General features: G+C 40.0%; 1 protein-coding gene across 1 annotated transcript in view; it reads left to right on the forward strand.

Moving 5' to 3' along the window:
- LOC116912284 (NACHT and WD repeat domain-containing protein 2-like) overlaps positions 1-13,101 on the forward strand; it is a 99,734-nt gene that overhangs the window by 69,484 nt on the left and 17,149 nt on the right. Inside the window, exon 2 of the mRNA XM_032916279.1 lies at positions 10,094-10,182. Coding sequence (XP_032772170.1) covers positions 10,094-10,182 — 89 coding nt within the window. The remainder of the gene's footprint in view (positions 1-10,093; positions 10,183-13,101) is intronic.

The raw sequence follows: 13,101 nt of genomic DNA on the forward strand, positions 1-13,101 counted from the left end.
ATTTTTACTAGGGTTATTTGTCTCCCTGCAATCTAATTTCTTGGGTTCTTTGTATATTTTGGATATAAGCCCTCTATCAGTTGTAGGATTGGTAAAGATCTTTTCCCAATCTGTTGGTTGCCGTTTTCTCCAAACAACAGTGTCCTTTGCCTTACAGAAGCTTTGCAGTTTTATGAGATTCCATTTGTCGATTCTTGATCTTAGAGCATAAGCCATTGGTGTTTGGTTCAGGAAATTTTCTCCAGTGCCCATGTGTTCGAGATGCTTCCCCAGTTTTTCTTCTATTAGTTTCCTTGTATCTGGTTTAATGTAAAAAGTCCTTAATCCACTTGACTTAAGCTTTGTACAGGGTGATAAGCATGGATCGATCTGCATTCTTCTACATGTTGACCTCCAGTTGAACCAGCACCATTTGCTGAAAATGCTATCTTTTTCCATTGGATGGTTTTGGCTCCTTTGTCAAAAATCAAAGACCATAGTTGTGTGGGTTCATTTCTGGGTCTTCAATTCTATTCCACTGGTCTATCTATCTATCTCTGTAACAATACCATTCAGTTTTTAACAATATTGCTCTGTAATACTGCTTGAGTTCAGGGATAGTGATTCCCACAGAAGTTTTTTTATTGTTGAGAATAGTTTTAGCTACCCTGGGTTTTTGTTATTCCAAATGAATTTGCAAATTGTTCTGTCTAACTCTCTGAAGAATTAGATTAGGATTTTGATGGGGATTGCATTGATTCTGTAGGTTGCTTTTGGTTAAATGGCCATTTTTACTATTTTAATCCTGCCAATCCATGAGCATGGGAGATCTTTCCATCTTCTGAGGTCTTCTTCAATTTCTTTCTTCAGAGACTTGAACTTCTTATCATACAGATCTTTTACTTGTTTGTTTAAAGTCACACCAAGGACTTTTGTGTTATTTGGGACTATTATGAAGGGTGTTGTTTCCCTAATTTCTTTCTCAGCTTCTTTCTCTTTTGTGTAGAGGAAGTCTACTGATTTATTTGAGTTAATTTTATACCCAGTCACTTTGCTGAAGGTGTTTATCAGCTTTAGTAGTTCTCTGGTGGAACTTTTGGGATCACTTAAATATACTATCATATCATCTGCAAATAGTGATATTTTGACTTCTTCATTGCCAATCTGTATCCCTTTGATCTCCTTTTGTTGTGGGATTGCTCTGACTAGAACTTCGAGAACTATACTGAATAAGTAGGGAGAGAGTGGGCAGCCTTGTCTAGTATCTGATTTTAGGGGGATTGCTTCAAGTTTCTCTCCATTTAGTTTAATGTTAGCTACTGGTTTGGTGTATACAGCTTTTACTATGTTTAGGTATTGGCCTTGAATTCCTATTCTTTCCAGGACTTTTATCATGAAGGGGTGTTGAATTTTGTCAAATACTTTCTCAGCATCTAACGAAATGATCCTGTGGTATTGTTCTTTCAGTTTGTTTATATAATGGATCACGTTGATGGTTTTCCGTATATTAATCCATCCTCATGCCTGGGATGAAGCCTACTTGATCATGATGGATTATTGTTTAGATGTGCTCTTGAATTTGGTTTGCAAGAATTTTATTGAATATTTTGTGTTGATATTCATGAGGGAAATTGGTCAGAAGTTCTCTTTCTTTGTTGGGTCTTTGTGTGGTTTAGGTATAAGAGTAATTGTAGCTTCATAGAAGGAATTCGGTAGAGCTCCATCTGTTTCAAGTTTGTGGAATAGTTTGGATACTATTGGTATGAGATCTTCTATGAAGGTCTGACAGAATTCTGCACTGAACCCATCTGGACCTGGGCTCTTTTTGGTTGGGAGACCTTAAATGACTGCTTCTATTTCGTTAGGAGTTATGGGGTTGTTTAAATGGTTTATCTGTTCCTGATTTAACTTTGGTACCTGGCATCTGTCTAGGAAATTGTCCATTTCCTGCAGACTTTCAACTTTTGAATAATATATTCTTTTGTTGTAAGATCTAATGATTTTTTTAATTTCCTCTGATTCTGTAGTTATGTCTCCATTTTCATTTCTGATTTTGTTAATTTGGACACAATCTCTGTGTCGTCTCATTAGTCTGGCTAAGGCTTTATCTATCTTGTTGATTTTCTCAAAAATCAAGTTTTGGTTCTTTGTATAGTCCTTTTGGTTTCTGCTTGGTTGATTTCTGCTCGGAGTTTGATTATTTCCTGCCTTCTACTCCTCCTGGGTGTATCTGCTTCTTTTTGTTCTAGAGCTTTTAGGTGTACTGTCAAGCTGCTGATATATGCTCTCTCCTGTTTCTTTCTGCAGGCACTCAGAGCTATGAGTTTTCCTCTTAGCACAGCTTTCATTGTGCCCCATAAGTTTGGGTACGTTGTACCTTCATTTTCATTAAATTCTAAGAAGTCTTTAATTTCTTTCTTTATTTCTTCCTTGACCAGATTATCATTGAATACAGCATTGTTCAACTTCCATGTATATGTGGGCGTTCTTCCCTTATTATTATTGAAGACCAGCTTTAAAACTTGGTGGTCTGATAGGACACATGGGACTATTTCTATCTTTCTGTATCTGGGGAGGCCTGTTTTATGACCAATTATATGGTCAATTTTGGAGAAAGTACCATGAGGTGGTGAAAAGAAGGTATATCCTTTTGTTTTAGGATAGAATGTTCTATCGGTTAAGTCCATTTGGTTCGTGACTTCTCTTAGTCTGTCTATGTCTCTGTTTAATTTCTGTTTCCATGATCTGTCCATTGATGAGAGTGGGGTGTTGAAATCTCCTACTATTATTGTGTGAGGTGCAATATGTGCTTTGAGCTTTAGTAAGGTTTCTTTTATGTATGTAGGTGCCCTGTTATTTGGAGCACAGATATTTAGGATTGAGAGTTCATCATGGTGGATTTTTCCTTTGATGAATATGAAGTGTCCTTCCTTAGCTTTTTTGATGACTTTTAGTTGAAAATCGATTTTATTCAATATTAGAATGGCTACTCCAGCTTGCTTCTTCAGACCATTTGCTTGGAAAGTTGTTTTCCAGCCTTTCACTCTAAGGTCTGTCTTTGTCTCTGAGGTGTGTTTCCTGTAGGCAACAGAATGCAGGGTCCTCATTGCATATTCAGTTTGTTAATCTATATCTTTTTATTGGGGAGTTGAGACCATTGATATTGAGAGATATTAAGGAATAGTGATTTTTGCTTCCTGTTATATTCATATTTGGATGTGAGGTTATGTTTGTGTGCTTTTCTTCTCTTTGTTTTGTTGCCAAGATGATTAGTTTCTTGCTTTTTCTAGGGTGTAGCTTGCCTCCTTATGTTGGGGTTTACCATTTATTATCCTTTGTAGTGCTGGATTTGTAGAAAGATATTGTGTAAATTTCGTTTTGTCATGGAATATCTTGGTTTCTCCATCTATGTTAATTGAGAGTTTTGCAGGATACAGTAACCTGGGCTGGCATTTGTGTTCTCTCAGAGTCTGTATGACGTCTGTCCAGGATCTTCTGGCTTTCATAGTCTCTGGCAAGAAGTCTAGTGTGATTCTGATGGGTCTGCCTTTATATGTTACTTGACCTTTTTCCCTGACTACTTTTAATATTCTTTCTTTATTCTGTTTATTTGGTGTTTTGACTATTATGTGATGGGAGGAGTTTCTTTTCTGGTCCAATCTATTTGGAGTTCTGTAGGCTTCTTGTATGTTTATGGGCATCTCTTTCTTTAGGTTAGGGAAGTTTTCTTCCATGATTTTGTTGAAGATATTTACTGGTCCTTTGAGCTGGAAGTCTTCACTCTCTTCTATACCTATTATCCTTAGGTTTGATCTTCTCATTGAGTCCTGGGTTTCCTGTATGTTTTGGACCAGTAGCTTTTTCTGTTTTACATTATCTTTGACAGTTGTGTCTATGATTTCTATGGAATCTTCTGCTCCTGAGATTCTCTCTTCTATCTCTTGTATTCTGTTGGTGATGCTTGTATCTCCGGCTCCTTTTCTCTCCCTTTGGTTTTCTATATCCAGGGTTGTCTCCCGTTGTTCTTTCTTTATTGCTTCTATTTCCATTTTTAATTCCTTCACCTGTTTGATTGTGTTTTCCTGGAATTCTTTCAGGGATTTTTGTGATTCCTCTCCATAGGCTTCTACTTGTTTATTTATGTTTTCCTGCGTTTCTCTAAGGGAGTTCTTTATGTCTTTCTTGAAGTCCTCCAGCATCATGATCAATTGTGATTTTGAATCTAGATCTTGCTTTTCTGGTGTGTTCGGATATTCAGTGTTTGCTTTGGTGGGAGAATTGGGCTCTGATGATGCCATGTAGTCTTGGTTTCTGTTTCTTGGGTTCCTGTGCTTGCCTCTCACCATCAGGTTGTCTCTGGTGTTACCTTGTTCTGCTGATTTCTGACAGTGGCTAGACTGTCCTATAGGCGTGTGTCAGAATGCTGTAGACCTGTTTTCCTGTTTTCTTTCAGCCAGTTGTGGGAACAGAGTGTTGTGCTTTCAGGTGTGTAGTCATTCCTGTCTACTGGTCTTCAGCTGTTCCTGTGGGCTTTTGTCCTGACTCTACCAGGCAGATCGCTTGGAACAGAAAAGTTGGTCTTACCCGTGGTCCCACAGCTGAAGTTGCTCCTGGAGGGCTGCTTTTGAGCTCTTTGTGAGGGCGACAACCAGGAGGGCCTGTGCCACCTTTTCCCGGGGCCCCTGTGCACCGGGGTCCCAGATGGTGTTGGGTATTTTCCTCTGGAGTCAGAAATGTGGGCAGAGTGTAGTCTCTTCTGGCTTCCCAGGGGTGTTTTCCCCTCTGAAGGTTTAGCTCTCCCTCCTACGGGATTTGGGTGCAGGGAGCTGTTGACCGGGACTCTTCAGTTCTGGGCGGTGTCTGGATTGCAGGGGACCTGCTGCTTGAGTGCCCCTATCTTCTGGTTCCCAGAGGCCCTATACAGTTTCCTCTTGGGCCAGGGATGTGGGCAGGCGTGGGCAGTATTGGTGGTCTCTCCTGCTCTGCAGTCTCAAGAGTGCCCACCTGTCCAGGTGGTGAGCTCTCTCTCACACAGGGTTTGGGAGCAGAGAGCTGTAGGCTGTGGGCGGGGATCAGCGAGGTTCTGGCTCCAGCTAAAAACCGAAAGTGTCCAGCATGGTCTTTTCAGCACTCAATAAACCTTGGAACTAATCTCAACTCCTGGGGTAAAATCAGCAAGTTCCAAAGATCATAGACTTAGTTAATAATTCTCTGCACTAATGTACTTCTTGTGGGTAATTCGGACACTGCCCATGAGCCTCCATTAGCTCCCACATTACCCAGAAACTATTTAGAAAGCAGTTTCTCAAATCCTAATAGTTATTGGAGTCCTGGTATAAGTGTAGCTTTTCAGAGAATTGAGGATCTGAATAGAGATCTAACAAACCCAGTGACAATGTATGAAAAAAATAAATCATAAAGTACCTTGCCTCTTTGAGATCCCTGTTGATATGTAAGATTCTGTGAGTTCATTTTTCCTGTCTGTGACATTCAAATAATTTTAATTACTAACCTTCCAGATTTGCTGTTGGTGTGAATCAGGGCTTTTTTATTTAATTAAACCAGCTTATCTATCAACCCTCATAATTAATCCATCCTATCTTAATTGCTTTTCCATTTTCAGATTCAGTCATCATATATTAACATAAATATAGGAAAATTGAGTCATTTGGTGATAGAAGAGTGTGGAATGTCTGTTAGATTCAGTTGCACACTTCCTTCACATATTTAGAAAGATTCAAAATAGCTTAGTGAAAATTCATTCGTAACCCACCAGAAACTCACAAATCAGAAAAGGAAATCAGTATCTCAACTTGTTCATTTACCTGACAACATCAAATATTTAAATTCCACCATGTACTTCACCTAATTTCCCATTCTCTTATTTTTACACTCGTCCAGCGAAGAACAGTAAAGCAGTACCCCCAGGAAGCCATTCTGCTTCTGGGGTTAGTTGCGGGGTCACAGTGCCCATCAGCTTACTTTACTACTGGTGGATCTTTCATTCACTCATAATCACTGAAGAGCTAGCAAGGGAATGAAGCAAATAAAAGTTCCTGGAGCATACATTCCTGCAGGAGCACAGAAACAAGTACTGGGAAAAGAAGTACACGATAGTAGAAGATGTCTTCATGGCTTCTGCAGTCAGTGCTCTCTCTGAGGGGATAACATTGAAGCTGGCACTGAAATAACAGTATGGGGTCATGAGCTGATCACAGGACCAGGCATATCAGGTCACAACAGAAGCAAAGATCTGGTGTGGGAGTCTAACTCAGGAACAGTGAAGGCCAGCACTGGGGTGGAACAAACAGAGGAAGTATTGAAAGATAAACATATGGCAAGAGAGAGGGAGTATTCAATCAAGGGAGTGTAGATTCCTACATGTGATCTGAGCTACGCTTGGAAAGATCAGTCTGGAGAGCCTGTGGTAAATAGGTTGGGAGAATTCTAATATGGAATTGGCACAGTCCAGATGAGAAAGAGCTCAGCTTCTATTCTAAAGGCAAAAGAATTTTCCATTCTTTCCCAACCTTACTGCATACATATATATTGACTTTGATCATTGTCCCCACCATTGTCTTCTCCTCACTCTCCCTTTCTTTTTCTCACCAAACCTCTTCTTTTTCTCATTTCATTCCTGTCATTGTGGCTTTTTCATTTGTTTATGGCCCACTGTATTTGATTGGGGTTGCCTTTCTGAGCGAGGATTGGAGATTATTTTCTTGATCAAGGGAAATGTATCAATGGCTACCACTAAGGGATATCACATAAACATTTACACAAATACACACTCACACAAACACACACACACACGCGCACACAGACATTACCTGCTTAAAGTTTCTTGAGATGGGTGGAACCTCATGAGTCCCTCCCGAATCTGTGATAGAATGATGTTGGGCCCAATTTTTTTATATATCTGATTATGTTGCCTACATGTCTGTATGTGTACCACATATATGCATGGTGCCCACAGAGGTTAGAAGAGGTCACTAGATCCCCTAGAAATTGAGTTATGGGCAGTTGTGAGCAACCATGTGAATCATGGGAATCAAACACAGGAGTTCTACAAGACTAACAAGTGCTCTTAACCACTGAGACACCACTCCAGTCTCAGATGGGCAGGTAGATACTGGCACTCTGATCTCATAAGTACAATAGTCATATTATGCCAAGAAAACAATCATTTCATTGCCGCCCCTTCCTGAACTCTGAGTCTAGCACTCTTACTGCCCTCTGTGATGTCCCCAAGTCTTATAGAAGATGATGTGTATATGTGCTGTTGAGGACCACAAACTCAACAACCACTTCGCCCCAGCACTTCCACCCATTAGAAATCCCTACATTAACTGATTTGCACTTGAAAAGGAAGCTTCTCTGGCCAAGGCTGAGAGCTGTACTAATCCAGGTGCATAAACAGAAAATGTTAGATGGCAGTGTGATATCATGTCTATATACCAAGACAACAGTGACAGACTCTTCCCTAGGCTAGTGCTATGCAGGCTGTTGGAGGAGAAGAGTCATCAACATCCTTCCCAAACTCTAAAATGCTTATAGTTTGTAATGCCAACATAACAAGCAAGATATGCCTACTCTTGCCACAGTGGTATTATAGTTACAGGGATAATAACCACTTTCTGCTTAGATTTAGACCTGCTGACTCCAGAGGAGAAAGTAGTCCTATAAACGATATTTTTTTACTGTTGTTGTTGGAGGGACTGAGGTTGAAACCAGGGCCTTATTCATGTTAAGAATGGTCTCTAGATTAGCTCTAACTTTAACAATTTTTATTTCACACATCCCTTAACCCATAACATAACTTATTGCATAGGCTATATTCACAGTTTTCTCTTGTGTCTATTTCTGCTATTGTAACAAACTAATCCCTGGTGTGGCTGCCTGAACTTGTCTGAGTTTGGCTACCTAGAGGTATCTAACATGTGGCACCTTTCTCAACACTTCTGCCATTTGTATTCTTTTAATTAAGCACAGGAAAACATACATATAATGTTACTTTTTCATAGAGTCCTCATTAGAAATTACTTAAGATAATGCACACAGAAGTACTTGATATACTATCATAAACACTAAAGAAATGTTAATGAGTAGGTCCTACACTACTCTTTTCCTCCTGGCTATGGTATATTAAAATCAGCACTGAATAATAAGAATTAACAATAAGAGTGTTCCATGTTCCTCATATTTTACTATAGTTATTTCCATGTATCAAACATCAATTTTCAAATTTTAAGACAACGATCCCTATTTAACAATGCTCCAAACTTCCATGCACTGTACCATTTGTTTATGTTTTAATTTGGGAAACAGCATCTTTCTTTGTCATCCCAGGTGTCCTAGAACTCACTGTGAGGAAAGATCATGCTGGTCTTGAGCTCACAGAGATCCACTCACTTCGGCCTCTCAACTGCAGGGATTACAAGTATAGGCCCCCATTCCCAGCTGGTATTTATTTTTTAATGACCTTTCAGTACTTTGATTTTTAAAATCGGCTAAGGTTTTTCAGAGATATTGACTATTATCAGCTTTATAATAAAGTCAATGTTTTCAGCTTTTAAAATAGGCCAAGGGAGAGTGGGTATCTGATCCCAAGATTATATAGATCATACAAAAGATCAATATGTTGTCTCTAGCAACGCTGTGACACCACAGGGTTGGCTCAGCATGGTCCTCCTACGTTCTCTTCCCCATTAGGCTCTGGACCACATTGCCTCTAAGGTAGGAAAAGACTCTATTTTCCCAGGTCTCAAATTATCTGAAATCCTTGTATTCCTCTGGTTCTGGCTTCCCTGTAAACACCAGCGTCTGCCGTGCTACAGAGCTACAGCTGCACTTTAGACCCGTGATTGAATATTTGCTTCTCAAAATAGGCTTGAGAACAGTAGGAAAATACGGTAGGTCAGAGCAGCATATGGCTGAATTTTCATGGACAGATGTGCTGGAGAATAACAAGGATATTTATTCTTTTAAGTTATTATCTTCGTTATAAATGAGATGTGCAGATATTTTGTATTATAGCTGGAATTGAGGTACTCTCAGATAATATAGTTTTCATGAGATAGCCCATTAACCTAGTTCCTGAACACTGTGGTTCTCATGTTTACTGAAGTCAGCTAGACAACAGACTCTTGGCAGCCATAATCTCAAGAATGTCACCACTCATGGCAGAATTTTGGCACTAGCAACACAGAGAGCTTTGATACTCCTCCCCCTCCTCTTCAAAATGTTTAAAATTAAACACATAATGCTTATGGAGTTCTGTTTCGGGTTCTCTGTTACTTCTTGCATTTTCTAATAACTGGGAATAAAAATATTTTATTTCAGAACTCTTATGTGATAGAGCATTCATAAAAACAGCTCCTGCTTCTGATATACAACATGGCATCCCTAAGTCCAGGGTGGAAGATGCCATCTGTTGAACCACTGGTCCAGTGACTCTACAGACAGTGGGCTCTGATAGTTGGGAATAGTGCTTTCCATGATTAGTTTAATGATAATTATTCCTATTTATCGTGCTGAGTATGTGGATGCTGCATCTCACTTTGTAAAAAATGCTGGATTATTTCTGGACATTATAGAAAACAATAGTATAGTCCAGATGGGTGTAACTGAACCAATCAACCTGTATATTTTTTTTTCTTTTCTTTTTTTCGGAGCTGGGGACCAAACCCAGGGCCTTGTGCTTGCTAGGCAAGCACTCTACCACTGAGCTAAATCCCCAACCCCAACCTGTATATTTTTAAATGCTTGTGATATATGAAGCTCAAATATCCGATAGGCCAAAAGTACTTCCTTCTCCTTCCTCCAAAAACAGTGGAGCATGGATGTGGAAAAGTTTCGTATAAACACCTACCTGGGCATGAACAATCAACTGTAAATTCTCAGCCTCACTGGTCACACACAGCTGCCAGTTGAAGCTGTCATTCATCCATTGGATGAATTTTTTTTCACAGGCCGAGTGGATGGATGCCTGTGGAATTAGCCTAGCAGCCAAAGATCACATCAGTTCACAACTGAGCACCCCAGTTTGATTACATTTATATTATTAGTTACTCCTTGGCATACTCATTTGGCACATGTTTGTTTTCTGTTACAGATACAGGAGCAGAACGGCAGGCGCTAAGAGAAACTGTGTATCCAAAACTTCGAGAATTCTGCAGAGAAAACTATGGGTTGGAATTTCAGGTAATACTCACCTTGCTTTCCATCACAACATGGGCACTACAAAAGACAGTTTTTAAGCTCCAGATAGTCTTTATGTCTTTAAATATGGAAAAAGAAATGCATACATGAGAAATGCAAATACCTTAGATAATTTTGATGATTTCATATTTGCTTCTGTTTCTTAGACTCTGCCTAGTGTTTGTCATATTTTTCTTCAAACCATATTTATTTTAATTTTCTTCGTATCTATTCTATACCAAAAAGCTGAAAGTTGCTAAAACTTCAGCCTTAGGCTGTGGCCAACAGAAACGTATTACAACTCAAGTCGGGACCAGCTTTTTGCAGTCCTTCCTTTCAGAGGGTGAACAACCCTCTCGTTCTCTTATCCTATCTATAAATGGGATGTCTTCTTCCCTAAGGATTTCAGTGGTGTACCTTTCCCAAGCTTCCCCACCCCCATGTGTGTGTGTTGGTCCTGCAAAAACAGTAACCACACACATCATTATTAAAGTTCACCAAACCCAGCAATTTTATTTATTTTGCCATATGATAGGAAAAAATGCTAAATGTATCTTGGACATCCAACATCTAAAGTTGATAGCTTCTAAAGCAAATAGTACTATTTATTCAGAACTTTTGAGCCTCATTTACCATGGAAATCTTAACTGTCAGGTGTTCTCAACTCCATGTTTATGTGTCAGGTGATGAATATGAAATTAGACTTCATGGTAGAATAGCACATCATTCACTATTGTGGGAGGAAGACAATTTCACCCTCCATTTGTTGCATCCTGGATAAATAGTTTATCTCAGTACACCTCATGATGATTTCAAATACGGTTTAGGAAGTAATCACCTCTAAATGGTTCCAATCTTGATACACATTGTCAGTCAGCAGTGGGCCATTATGAAACACGCTGAACAGTTACTCATACATCACCATTTCCTTGATAAATGGAAACCTAAATTAAATTCTTTGACATGATTTCAGCAGTGCCTTCTCTGGTGATCCTGGCTGTACAGATAACAGCTCGCCAATTGTTACAAACTCCCAACCTGTCAAGATTCCCAAGGACTTGGACATTCCTTGGGGACTCAATTACTGTAGGGAGAGAAAAGTGTCTTGGCATGTTAGTTGTGGTTTTGAGTTCATTGTGCATCATCTCTGTCAGCAGAGGAAGGAAGGTGTTGAGTACAGAACACACGTCACAAAACGAGGCATCAACGGAGATTAGCAAAAGGAAGGAAATAGAAGTGTTAAAGGTGTTTTTTGAAAATTGAAGATAACCATGGATAAAGGCTGAAGTAGCCAGAGGAACACTCCAAAAGATGTCAGCATAGACAAGAGTGTCAGAATTCCCCTCCATGAGGTGCTAGGTGGCAGCGTAAACATAAATGATCACAGAAACAAACATGATCCCAAGTGCCTTTACCCGCCCTTGCTCAAGGGCAGCATCCAAAGCAGCCATGGAGATGGGGTCCATGTGAGATGATGCTGAGACTAAAGCAAAATGTGCCAAGTAGCATTTGCTTGCCAGCTGCCAGCATAACAGAAGCCCAAATGCATGTTATCTGAATCTTCCAAGAATGTACCTTGTGGTACCTCTGTGGGCAGTTAATTATACATCTCCTGGAAGATGGATTTTCTAGGCAACAGTTCTCTTTCCTCAACTGCAATTAGATGTGCTCCCAGGGGCTTCATGAGAAACTGGCTCATCCATAGTACTCCAGATTACATCCTCAATTGTGCGATAAACCCATGGGAAACAAAGGTCAGCACCCCTGTGGCATGAAAGCCTCTTTTGCTTCTAGTTGGCCTTTGTTTAAGATGCTGTTTTCATGGGCTCTGGTTCTCTCCCAACTACTCTTCTTTCTTGGCTGGTTCTTCCTCCCCATCATTGCCTTCTGAACCTGCTCATTCTTAGGTCTCTTCACATCTAATCTCAGATATCTATCTATCCATCTCTATCTATCCGTCCATCTATCTGTCTATCTATCTATCTATCTATCTATCTGGCTGTGACTATATGTGTCACTTTTAGCTCTTAAACCTTGAACCCTGCCCCCTTTAAATTGGCCCTGGCTGTTTTCTTGCCATGAGTACTTACTCCTTCCTCTTCAGGGGAATATTTTCTAATTATTCCAATGTGCTCCACTTCCTAAGGGCATGTACCTTGGGACCTAAAGTCAACCCCACATGCCACTTTATTGTCACATTATTTTAACTCTTTGGATAGTGTGTGCCATTGTCTGATGTTTTCTTACAGGTTGTATTTCTTACCCTTTCTCACTGGGATCTAAATTTCACAGTATGAAGCACTAACCTATCCCCATGGCAGCTACACCCCTCATCCTAGGATGATGCCTGTTATCAGTAAGACTTAGCAAGAATTTGCAGCATAACAGTGTAAACTTGACCACCTTAAAAACTTCTCTGATCACCAGACCCTGACAAGATATGACACATATCCTCTCCTGGGATCTTCTAAACCTCTACACAATAATCATTCATTGAATTCATTCAAAAGGAGTATAGAGAACACTGGACTCACACTGGCTGACATTCTAAATGCTAGAAATACAGGAACAGAGAAGTGGGAACTCTCAGAAGCCCTCTTCATAGAAGGAGCAATGCTGTTGAGGGAGGCAGGTGATAAGCAAATTCCAAGGAGGATAAATGCATCTTATTGAGTGAAAAGTGTATGAGAAATGAAGATGGCTTTAGGGAGTTAAGGGAGACCAGGTGGCCAGGAAGGATTTGCTGACAAGATGATATTTAAGCAAATATCTTCAGAGAGCGACAAAGCAAATCATGCAGATGTCTGGAAGAGGAGCCCAGACATGGGGAACAAGAAAGGAGGCTCAAGAAGGGAAAGGGAATGCTTAGAATATTCTACAAACAGTGAGGAGGACACAAATGCATAGAGGGAGCAAGGGACT

This window comes from Rattus rattus, chromosome 11 (assembly GCF_011064425.1).
Source record: "Rattus rattus isolate New Zealand chromosome 11, Rrattus_CSIRO_v1, whole genome shotgun sequence".
Taxonomy (NCBI): Eukaryota; Metazoa; Chordata; class Mammalia; order Rodentia; family Muridae; genus Rattus; species Rattus rattus.